The sequence below is a fragment of the Bison bison genome, unplaced genomic scaffold, assembly GCF_000754665.1.
Source record: "Bison bison bison isolate TAMUID 2011002044 unplaced genomic scaffold, Bison_UMD1.0 scf7180017864530, whole genome shotgun sequence".
Taxonomy (NCBI): domain Eukaryota; kingdom Metazoa; phylum Chordata; class Mammalia; order Artiodactyla; family Bovidae; genus Bison; species Bison bison.
Window position 1 is genome coordinate 5,470,910 of NW_011495080.1, and position 12,204 is coordinate 5,483,113.

The window sequence follows — 12,204 nt, forward strand, 5'->3', positions numbered from 1 at the left end:
GAGGGTTTGGCAGATGAGAAACAGTCTCCTGTTCCCCCATGTGGGATCCATCAGGGAACCCACGTGTGTAGGTGTCTGGGACCCATGAGGATAAGGTGGGAGGTAACCGTACACCTATGGCATCAAAGAAAATTAGGTGTCGGGAGATCACCAAGATGCTGTTCTCCACATCGACTTTGTGGCTGTTCTTGGGTGTGAGGATAGGTTTTGCTGGCCCCTCCACGTACACTTACTCAATCTCTCTGCCAAGACTGGCCCGCCTGCTGGCTTTTGGGTCCAAGTCGCACCCCTGGAATAGGAAGAGGGTGCCCAGTGGTGGAATTTGCCGTCTTGGTCTCGTTAGCTCCAAGACCTCACAGTCAAGCAAAGAGCACGTGGCACTGGTGATGCCACCTTCCATTTGCTTAGTATGTACTTAAGTGTCCTCACGTGCCTTTTTCTTAATACTTATTTTTGGCCGTGCTGGGTCTTCATTGTCATGTGGGCTTTCTCTAGTTGCGGTGCAGAGGTTTCTCCTTGCAGTCACTTCTCCTGTTGCAGAGCAGAGGCCCTAGGATGCCCAGGCTTCAGTAGGTGTGGCACGTGGGCTCGGTATTTGCAGTTTCTGGACTCTAGGGCACAGGCTCAGTAGCTGTGGTGTACTGGACTTAGCTGTTCCACGGCAGAGTGAGATCTTCCCACATCAGGAGTCAAACCCGTGTCTTCTGCTTTGGTGGGACGATTCTTTACCACTGAGCCTCCAGGGAAGCCCCCTGCCTTCTTCATTCATTTAATAAGCATTGACTTCTTGCCGATGTGGCCAGCCACCAGGAACACGTGGGCAGTGGAGGTGACGTTATTCCTATGTCTGTCATATAGTTTGTTGGGATGAGAACCAGACCTGGGAATCAGGGTCCCCCTGTGCTTCTGCACCCCTCCTCTGGGAGCATCTGCGAGCACCTGTCTTTGGAGGCACCCTGAGGTGGTGCCGTGCACTTGCCTGTACAGGGGTCCTCAGGGTCCCATGGGAGGGGCCCAAGGGCCTGTCTGAGATGGAACTGTTCCCCCTACAGAGTGGCGACAAGGAAGCGGGGCGAGGATGATCCTGCAGGATGAAGACATCACCACTAAGATTGAGAACGACTGGAAGAGACTCAACACCCTGGCACATTACCAGGTAAGGGGACCATGGATGGGGAGGGGCTAGCAAGCTAGGCAGCCAGGTCCCTGGGGGTCTCTGTCGGTGAATAACAGGGTCATCCTGAGGCTCTTACCAAGCCCTAAACCCACTTCTTCACCAGCACTTTGTGTGCCCTTAGTGACCCAGGGAAAACATGGGACCCCACGACACCCTGACCTTCCTGGAGATAGCATGCTGGGTGTGCGCTTCCTGCAGGGCATGGGCAAAGACCCTGAGCAAAAGCCTTTCTTAGGTGAGCCCTGGAGTTTAAGGTTGGGTGCTGTCCCAGGGAAGCATAAGGACAGAGGGTGCTGGTGAGAGGCTCTTGCCTGAGTCACTCCAAGAGTGAGCCCCACCATGGACTACAGTTCTATACTCAGATCTGTCCTGTTTCATCAAAGGAAAACTGACAGCCTCCTCCATCCCCTGGTTCTCAGTGAGGCCCTGATTGTCCCCAAGGACCACGTTCGTCCTGACTGGGTGGCAGTTTCTGTGACCAGGCCCTTACCTGCCTTTCCCCGGTAGGTGCCAGATGGTTCTGTGGTGGCCTTAGTGTCCAAGCAAGTGACAGCCTACAATGCAGTGAACAACTCCACTGTCTCCAGGACCTCAGCCAGTAAATACGGTGAGTTCATCAAATCTTTCTGGGGAAGAAAGGATGCCCCCTGAGCAGCTGTGGTCACCATGGCAGCACTGCTGGAAGATAGTGGGTGCCAGGGATAGGGAGTGGGGAGGGATGCGGGGAGTCAGGCAGCTTGGCCCCCAGAAAGGCACACTGTACGCAAAAGAAGGTTCCTGGTTCTGAGCAGGGACTCTGATGCAGGAGCTTCGTCCCTGGAAACAAGAAGAAAGTCTAACCTTCCTGAGCGTCCTACAGTCTCTAAGATGCTTCCACGTTTGTGATAACTCATTATCAAACGTCAGGTTCATAATAATCAGTGAATTAAATAATTATTATTTCCCCCTGTTATGCAGATTAGCAAATGATAACTCTGATGCAGAGGCTAAATGACGGGTAAAGGTCACACACTATGAAGCAGTTGAGGGAAGGTACAGACCCAGGTCTCTGCTCCTCAGGGTGGGGAGAAGGGTGCCAGAGGTGGGCTGGACGCCCCGGTGCCTTCTTACCAGCAAAACTGGCTGAAAAAGCCACCAGCTTCATGAGACGGTTCTGGGAAATAGAAGACAACACACAATGGTGCCTGCACACAGTGGGACCTGCCTCTTCTTTTCCCGCTCGGCACTCATCTCACCACACCTGTTGCAGCAGACAAATGGTCCAGGCGAGAGAGGCAGGCGAAGGTGCACAAGTGGCAGGGCGATCACTCAGCTGGTCAGTCACCGGTTAAGGGAAACAGGGTCCCAGCTCTTTCAGGAGCGCGTGCTAAGTCGCTTCAGTCTGACTGTACGACCCTATGGACTGGAGCCCGCCAGGCTCCTCTGTCCATGGGATTCTCCAGGCAAGGATACTGGAGTGTGTTGCCATGCCCTCCTCCAGGGAATCTTCTCGATCCATCCAGGGATAGAACTTGTGTCTCCAGCATTGGCAAGTGGGTTCTTTACCACTGACGCCACAGGGGAAGGCCCCCTCTCCCTCCCCCCCCACCACCACCCCGAGCTCTTTCATTGGTACTTAATTGGCGACACAGAACACATCCTGAGACTTGAGAGCTCTTACAAGGAAAGTACAAAAAGAGACAAGCTTGTATTTTTTACAAATTGAATCATAAGGGCTGGAGAGATGCAAGTACAAGAGGGAAAGGAATCCGATTGGGTGGACAAGACACAGAGAATTTCCTGGAGGCGGTGGAAAAGATGTTCCAGTTTCAGGAATGGACAGAAGCGCCTCCAAAGGCAAGAAGGATCAGAGTTGGCCTCAGCTGGAGCCGAGGTGTATCATAAACAATAGGCTGGAAGGCTGGGTGGCCTTACCCGCCTGGGGTCCTTGCATTGGCAGAAAACATGATCCGGTACACGGGCAGCCCCGACAGCCTCCGTTCGCGCACACCAATGATCACCCCTGACCTGGAGAGCGGAGTCAAGATGTGGCACCTGGTGAAGAACCATGAGCACGGGGACCAGAAGGAGGGGGACCGGGGGAGCAAGATGGTGTCTGAAATCTATCTGACACGACTGCTGGCCACTAAGGTACAGGACGTCAGCCAGGGTGTGGGGTGCGGGTGGGTTATGGGGTGGGGTGTCATCACCCCACAGAAATGTCAGAGCTGGCAAATACCTAGCATCTGTGCTGGTGCCACCCCGACCCCCACCTCAGTCATCCATCCATGCAGGCCCTGCTCATCAGCCTGATCTCCTTCCCAGCACAGAACCTCAGCATTCTTCTCAACCCAGTCCTGCAGCCAGCCCCTCCCATACATCCAGGCTGGCACGCAGTCTGAAGTCTCGATTCCATCCCTTCTCTTACGGCTACGGCTAAGTCACTTCAGTTATGTCCGACTCTGTGTGACCCCAGAGACAGCAGCCCACCAGGCTCCCCCGTCCCTGGGATTCTCCAGGCAAGAACACTGGAGTGGGTTGCCATTTCCTTCTCCAGTGCATGAAAGTGAAAAGTGAAGTGAAGTCGCTCAGTCATGTCTGACTCTTAGCGACCCCATGGACTGCAGCCTACCAGGCTCTTCTGCCCATGGGATTTTCCAGGCAAGAGTACTGGAGTGGGGTGCCATTGCCTTCTCCAATCCCTTCTCTTGCCCTTGTTCAAATAGAGAGACACTAGCCATGTGCATTCCTGGTCCTCTGCCATGCCTTCTGGAAGACTGGCTATATATCTCTGGGGTGTCATATACAGTCTCTAGTGGTGGAAACTGCGGCCCCATCAGTGACTTTGCAGGCCCCCTTTCTAATCCTGGTTCTGGGGACCCTGTGTGCCTACAGTTAGTCCCACAAGGCCCGAGACTGGCCCCAGCTCTGCTCTTTGTGGATCCAAATGAGTAAACTGTTCATTAGCTGAGGTGAGTAATGCCTGAACAGAACCAGCAGATTGTGCTTCTCTGCTCTGACCGAGTGAGTTGTTCATTAGCATTTGTGAAAAGTGCTAAAATAACACCACCGAAGGGTGTTAAAACCAAACCGCGGTGTTGGCAGAGGGAGGCTTCCTTAGGTCCAGTCATCAGTGTTATATCTATTTTCCACGTGCCGGGGAAATGGAAAGCTGCTCCGAGACAGATGAGAGCGGGCAGGAGGAGGGTGCAGATTCTTTGCACGCACTTTTGCGATTTTACCCAAGCAGGCCTGGCTGTGTGCTGGCCTCCCCTCCCCTCCGCCATCTGGGAGGCCGGGCGATCGTACAGCCCCGTCCTCAGAGCTCTCAGGGCGGGCGAACTGTGAACTTGGTCCCCTCCACAGGGCACGCTGCAGAAGTTCGTGGACGACCTGTTCGAGACCATCTTCAGCACGGCGCACCGCGGTTCGGCCCTGCCCCTGGCCATCAAGTACATGTTCGACTTTCTGGACGAGCAGGCAGACAAGCACGGCATCCACGACCCGCACGTCCGCCACACCTGGAAGAGCAATTGGTGAGTGAAGGGCAAGCGGAAGCCGCACGGGGAGAGGCCACCCCCGAGTTGATGGTCGGCCTTGGAGACAAGCAGAAGGGGCCAGCCCGCCTTCCCCGCTGCGGCAGCTCTGCGCAGGCGCTCTGTGGGGTTCCACCTGCTTCCGGTCCTTTTGGGCGTTCACTTCCTCTCTCCCTTCCCTCAGTGGAGTTGTCCATCTTTGTCATCGGTTCTTTCAGTCAACAAACATTAAACCAACTAAATGAGCAAACATGAGCATGCCAGATGTCACAGCCAGGTCGCTCTCATATCCTGGTCCCTCCCCTGTGCCTGACATGCTGGACCCTGAGTTTGCAAAGACTCGGGTCGTGCCTTCTGCCCTCCGTGGGCTGACAGGACGGCAGCTGTTTGAATAGAGGGGCACATGTGAGGATGTGGAGTGCGTGTGTGCAGCCGGGCTGTAGACAGGCAGGAGCTCACAGAGACTCTTAAATGGAGTTTGGAGCACAGCTAGGAGTCACCTAGATGAACATGGGAGTCTTTCCAGTTCATTCAAGACATGGTTTTCCCTTTTCAGAATTCCCTTTGGGGAAGGGACTGTCCCATAACTAGGGTGTCTTTGAGACGAGGGGAGCCTCTAACTTTTAAATGACACTGTAGGTGTCTCATCACGGTCCCCTCTCTCCTTTAGCCTTTATCCGCCTTTCCCTTCGTTCGTGTGTCGGTTGTTTCACTGAGACTGCAAGGTCAGACATCAGTATGCAGCTCTCGTGGCGGAATCTTGCACAGAGCTGGGACTCAATAAATATTGATGGAGATGCAGAGCCAAGATGGTCTCTACTTGAGAGTTCCACCTAGGGTAAAGCCGTCTTATATTTAGTCCCTTTAGTTCCAGAATCGCCTCCCAGTAGCTTTTACACAGTCCCTGTCCTGGGGTGTTCTTCCCCAGCCCATTCTTTCAGAGTAGCACCTGCCAACTGCCAGGATTGACATGGTACTAGGGCTCAGCCAGCCACCCTGACAGCCCAGGGTCCCAGCCTGGGGCATTGGAATGTTATTCAGGGTAGGATGCTCTGGCTTCCTCTCTCCCCTGAAGAATAGTGCATCTCCACTAAATTTGGGAAGTCAGGCAGGAACAGTTTTGGATGTAAAACGGAAGAGTAGGATTGCTCCCACGGTAATTCGGGGTACATTGTGGAGTTCTTGTGACCTTTCGGAAATAAGACAGTTAGACTCTGGATCCCATCTAGTCCAGCACTGGGTGAAGGCTGCTCCCTCTTCTGAAAGGCTTGCAGGTCTGGCCTTTCCCGGTGACTGCCCGTAGGTAAGACTGCATTTGAGGGCTTCCCTGGTGGTCCAGTGGTTAAGACTCTGCACTCCCAATGCAGGGGGCATGGGTTTGATCCTCAGTCTGGGGACTAAGATCCTACATTCCACATGGCATGGCCAGAAAAAAAAAAAAAAAAAGAAGGATTGCATTTGACTCTGCACACCTTTACAGAATGACTCTGCAGAGCTGTTCCAAGGGCATGTCCCTGACCCACCTAATCTGCTTCTCTCTGCCACTGAGTCTTCCTTCCTACCACCTGAGTTGAATGCCTGCAGCCTTCAGAATACAAGAAATGCCCTGTCCAGACCTTATCCTGGGAGAGCTGCTATTTCCAGACCATGCCCTTGTAACCTTTACAAGTGCATCCCCTGAAATGGTATCTAAATGAGCATACACCTCCCACTGGGCTAAATCCACCTCCAAGATCCAATAAAGTCCTTGGGGGAGAGGGCAGAGTCTTCCTTCCCTCCAGCTCTTCCAAGTGCCAGCTGTTCTCAGAAAGAGCTCCGGTCCCAGTGAAGGGCAGTCAGGCAGGAGTACCAACTCTCAGGTCCTCTCACCAGAGAACACACTTCCCCAACCCTGACCATGGCCACCTGCGCAAGACTCAGTCAGTACAGGAATTATGAGGTCTACATACTGACTCAGGGTCCATTGTTCCTGATTGGAAAGAGATTGTTTCCTTATTCCTGGCCAAAGTTGTAGCTCACCCTCTCCCCTGCCCCCTTCCTCCTCATCCCCCTGCCTTTTCTCTTTTAAATAAACCTCCTGCTCATTTAGCCTGAGTGGCTGCAATCAACCAGAGATTAGTGCCACCACTAATGTTAATAATATGCTAATATTTCATTAGGCAGGAGCTGCTGTGGTTTCCCTGTTTGATTTGCCTGTCAGCACAACTGGCTGAAGGAAGGAGAGTGTTGGAAAGAAACATCCATGTGGCAAGTGTGGGCTCCAGGGTCCCTCTCCATGTTGAACTTCGGGAAGCAGGAAGATGTGACTGGAGGTTTCATCATTTGGGCAGCCCTGCATCCAGGGCTCTAAGCCAAGCTCTCAGGGTCTCCCCTGGGCAGCTGCAGTGACCCTGACTTTCCCCCGAGTGTCAGAACTTTTACCATCCCTTTATTTGCTCTTTGGATTTCCCAGGATGAAATGAGGGCCACTTAACATTGTTAGACCTCAGTGCTGGCTCCAGAGCACACTTCGTAGGAACTTAATAAATACTTGTTGACTGATTGGCAGTCTTGAACATGAGGTTTTACTGTATTTTAGCATTTGTTTTATGTATATGCTGGCTGCTGGAAGATACAACGAATATAGACATCTTGTTCTTGCTGGGTTGAAATAATGTAATTCAAAAGACTTTTAGTTCTAAGAAGCAAGCCAAACACATAGGAACATTATGACTGTTACCAACTATTACCAACCGTGAGAACAGCAACCAAAATAACAATAAAACATCAGGGCACATGGCAGGAGGTGAGGAGGTGGGGGCAGAGGGAGGGAAATAAGTGATCCCTTGCTGGGTGCCATCCCACTTCCTGATCTACGTCTCCATAGGCTGGATGGCAGTTGCAGGATCAGAGAGGCAGCGGAATGTAGTCACAGAGGGGCACGTGGGCAGGCTTTACCCAATGCTCCAGGATCCTTTCTAGCATATAGCTAGAGGGTTTATGGTTCCCAGACTGCACTGCATGTTTCACGTCCTGTTTGTTGAACTGATTCCCCTTTGGAGGTTCCTTCCTCCTCCTTTTCCTCGCCCTCTTCCTCCAGGCTTCATTCAGCTAAAGAACACCTCTGTATCTTTAAAACAGAGACCATTTAGCGTGGTCCCCTCTGTGAAGACTTTCCAGACTTCCGGACACGTCCCTCTGGGTAGCTTTGATCACACCAACCTAGGTCTTAAACTGGACCCCCTCCATCCTCTGGGTCCAGCACCTAAAATTCTTGATTGTGTGCCTGACCTCCCCATGAGCCCACCAGAATGCAGGCTTCTCAAGGACCAGGGATAGGTCTTATTCACACTGTACCCACAGCTGCTAGCATGGCTCTTGGTATAGAGTAGGTGCTGACTATAAGAAAGGGAGAGGAAGGAGAGGACATAATGGGGCAGGTGAGAGCCAGAAGTGGGGTTTGTTCAGCTTGCCAGCTTGGAGATGAGAATCAGTAAGTTTTGCTTGAACTGTCTAGTGCCAGGGCCCTCACCATGTAAAAACAAATTGATTAGGCCAGGCGGAGAGGAAGAGTGTTCCTTCTTCAGGGAAGAAGAACATGTGCTTCTTCCACATGTTACTGTGAGGACAGAGAATAATAAATAGCCTAGGTTCCAGGCTAGTTAAGATTTGCCAACCAGATATGTTTTGTATCTAACGTGGGGGCAGACAGTGGAAGAGAGAGTTAGACATTCCACTTTCTAGCACCTGTCATGATTGCTTCGAACCCCAAAGCCTTGTGCTCTCAGGGCCACTGGGGAGTCCTACAGTCTGGGCTGGGCATCGAGACCTCCAGTGCCCATCAACACTGTATCTCTGAATGGACTGTTCAACACTGCTGATCTCCAGCTCCCCAGAAGGTGAACTGATGGCATGGAGAAAGGCCCATCAGAAGGCTTGCTTCCCAGCCTTTTCTCTGCCTCCAGGGACCTCTCTGGGTCAGTGTCCAGCTCTCCCACCCCATCTCCCTTGACCATCTGCCTCTTCCCTCTACACAGCCTGCCCCTGCGGTTTTGGGTCAACATGATCAAGAACCCCCAATTCGTGTTTGACATCCACAAGAACAGCATCACCGACGCCTGCCTCTCCGTGGTGGCCCAGACCTTCATGGACTCGTGCTCCACATCGGAGCACCGGCTGGGCAAGGACTCCCCCTCCAACAAGCTGCTCTATGCCAAGGACATCCCCAGCTACAAGAACTGGGTGGAGAGGTGAGTGCTGGCCCAGGGAGCTCAGGCAGGACCCTGGATGCAGCAGGCAATTCTCTGGGTGTGTGTAGGGGGGCCCCCTTCCCCTCTGCAGTGGATGGAGCTTGCAGGCTGGTCCTTGCACCAAGCCCCATCCTGCACTGGGACACCCACAGCCCGAGAACCTGGTGTTGTCAGTCACAACAAGAATGGGACATGGCTAGAAGTTGCCACGATGCTCTACTCCCCTGCGTGGAGGACCCAGATCTTCCTAGGCCCAAGGAAGAAGTACAGTCTACTGCTCTAACGCTCACCAAAAAAAGAAAAACAAAAAAGACTTCAAGGGACCGAATAACATCTTGCCACAGACAGACTGGAGCCCTGTCCATCTGGCAGTTCTTCCAGTGTCCTGTGGGGATGTCATGGTAACCCTGAAGAGCTTCTTGCTGTCCCAGTCCCTTGATGCTCAGGCAATGAGCTCTAGATGCTTCAGGCCCTGATCTAATCCAGCCTCAGCTGTGCACCTGTGTGTGTGGCGGGGAGGGCACCTGTATGCCATTAAGCTGGGTTTCTCTTGGCACAAAGCTAACTCACGATAAACAACATTCATGGTTTGTCTGGGTCGCATCAGCTCCGTATGCCAAGCACCTGAGCTAGACAACCAGCTGAAAGTCTATTTATTTATTCATCACAGCAGCACTGGAATATAAGAGGACAGGCTTTATAACCTCATTCTGTGCCCATGAAGGTGAAGTATACATATAGAATGGCTGAGTAATCAGTCCAAGATGACTTATGTGGCCAAGAGAAAAGTAGATCCCCAAATTCAACTGACTCCCAAATCTTTCTACCATTTACAATCCTTTTAGACAGGGCCTCTGCCAATCCATATGGTGTCCATGCGAATTAAGGAAGGTGTTCCTTCCTACCAGAGGATGTGGCCCCACGCCAGAATGTGTGGTTTGTTGAGTGACAGGCTGACTGTCTGCCCTAGCTCACCCCCACCTTTGTGCAGTGAACAGCCTGCACAACGCTCCATGGCGATTCTGAGTTTAGAGTCCCTTTCTCTTTCTTCCAAGCTTAAAGACAGGAAACCTGGATGGAGGCTCAGATTTTGGATCTTTTTGAAGAGTCAAAGAAACCAGGAGTTGTTCTTAACTCGGCAACTGAGACAGAATGAACAATACCGTTTTGCTCATGGTAGAGACACAGTCCCCATCTTTATAAGTTGAAAACTGCCTTCCTTTATACAGGGAATAACCAAGAGGGGGTGAGATCCTGGCCATTCCCAGTCACAAAAACTGACCATCCCACCCTAGTTCTGCTGAAAGAGTTGCATTTTGTTTTCCCTCTCCCCCTGCCCCTTGATCTCTCCCCCACCCCTTCCTGCTGGTGCCTGTGGTGCACATCCAGCCTTGGCTGTCAGAGAGAGCGCTCACTCTTTTGTCCTTGTATCTGATTATGTCTGAGTCACCAAAGAGGCTTTTGCCTCCCCCTGCATCGCCAGTGGCTCACTCTTCTGACTACAGAGCTGCCAGAAGCGAGCTCTCCCGTGTGGTCAGCTGGCTCTTCAGTGAAGAGAAAAAAGAAAGAGGCAGCAGCTGGGCTCTTGGGCATCCCTGCCCTGGTGTAGTGTCAATGCGACAGGACCTCGGGCAGGGAGGGAGAAGGCCAGGATGAGATGGGCTGGGGGGCATTGACGAAGCATCTGCTTAGAGGACGCTGTGGTGAGAATAATGCAAGTTCTGGGCGAACGGTCTCCCTCTTGCTTGGTGCTAAATGAGAGGTGGGCCACGTAGCTGCTACAGGTCACGAGTCACCCCAGTCCATCTGGTTATTTTTAGGAGTGCCTTGATGGTTTCCATTTCTTATCTCACTAGTTTCTTAGCAACCAATGGCACTCTCAGGAAAGTCATCTTTCACTTGTTTGGGGTCCCAAATTCTTCCTCCTCTCCTTATGGGATGAGGGTGCAAAAAGAAGGGGATGAGAAATAGCACGCCCTGGTCTGGAGATCATGTATAGAGACCTTCTTCCTTTGGTGATCAGTTCCACCCTCCCTTCACCAGGAGGCTGACCTGCTGAGGGCCCCGGCAGCCTCAAGGTCAGAAAAGTGAAGGTAGAACCCCCTTTTCTCATGGCCAGGGCTTTCCTACCCCCTGATTTTGAGGTCTGGCTGCTGTGCACACACAGGAAGTCCATACGTAAGGCCTTGCTGACGTAGAGTGTGCTCTACATGCATTTGGGGAGGGCCTTCTGTCTGTGCCACTGAGAAATGGGGTTTACTCTGACTGGCCCTCTTTCTAGGGACTTGGAACATATATGGATTCCAGAGGCCTTACTAACTGCTGGTTGGGTAGCCCGAGTCATCCTGTCCCACCTAAGCTGTCACACCTCCTAGAAGTTCTTCATCTACCTATCCCTGCACCAACCCCCTCCCAACCTCCCACCTGTCCTCCCATCCCATCTCCCTCCCATCCTTCCTTCCACTTGTCCTCCCATGCATCCCTCATCCCATTCCTGCCTCCTTGCAGCACTGGTGGTTGGCAGCCCCGCTGCAGACTCCCAGTCTTTGCCACCTTCATCCAAGCATGAGGGGTTTTGCTTACGGTCACATCTAGAGTAAGCGAGAAGAATCTCTTGGTTCCCCAGTAGCAACCACCCACTCCGCTCATCTTAAGGAACAGAAGTCAACAGTGTTGTCACCAAACTGGTGTGTTACAGTCAGTAGTCATTCCTATCTCATTGCCAATAGCAGTAACATTTTCATGCTAGAGGGATTGCCTCTCATATTAAATAGAAATTAACCCCAATAAGAGGAGAGTGAAAAGTTGGTTTAAAGCTCAACATTCAGAAAACTAAAATCATGGCATCTGGTCCCATCACGTCATGGGAAATAGATGGGGAAACAGTGGAAACAGTGTCAGACTTTATTTTTTGGGGCTCCAAAATCACTGCAGATGGTGATTGCAGCCATGAAATTAAAAGATGCTTACTCCTTGGAAGGAAAGTTATGACCAACCTAGACAGCATATTGAAAAGCAGAGACATTACTTTGCCAACAAAGGTCCATCTAGTCAAGGCTATGGTTTTTCCAGTGGTCATGTATAGATGTGAGAGTTGGACTGTGAAGAAAGCTGAGCGCGAAAGAATTGATGCTTTTGAACTGTGGTGTTGGAGAAGACTCTTGAGAGTCCCTTGGACTGCAAGGAGATCCAACCAGTCCATTCTAAAGGAGATCAGTCCTGGGTGTTCTTTGGAAGGACTGATGCTAAAGCTGAAACTCCAATACTTTGGCCACCTGATGTG

General features: G+C 51.9%; 1 protein-coding gene across 1 annotated transcript in view; it reads left to right on the plus strand.

Moving 5' to 3' along the window:
• The window catches only part of PLXNA4 (plexin A4), a 476,871-nt gene that overhangs the window by 457,294 nt on the left and 7,373 nt on the right, over positions 1-12,204 (plus strand). The window contains exons 27-31 of the mRNA XM_010831752.1: positions 1,053-1,156; positions 1,685-1,784; positions 3,117-3,307; positions 4,523-4,692; positions 8,709-8,921. Coding sequence (XP_010830054.1) covers positions 1,053-1,156; positions 1,685-1,784; positions 3,117-3,307; positions 4,523-4,692; positions 8,709-8,921 — 778 coding nt within the window. The remainder of the gene's footprint in view (positions 1-1,052; positions 1,157-1,684; positions 1,785-3,116; positions 3,308-4,522; positions 4,693-8,708; positions 8,922-12,204) is intronic.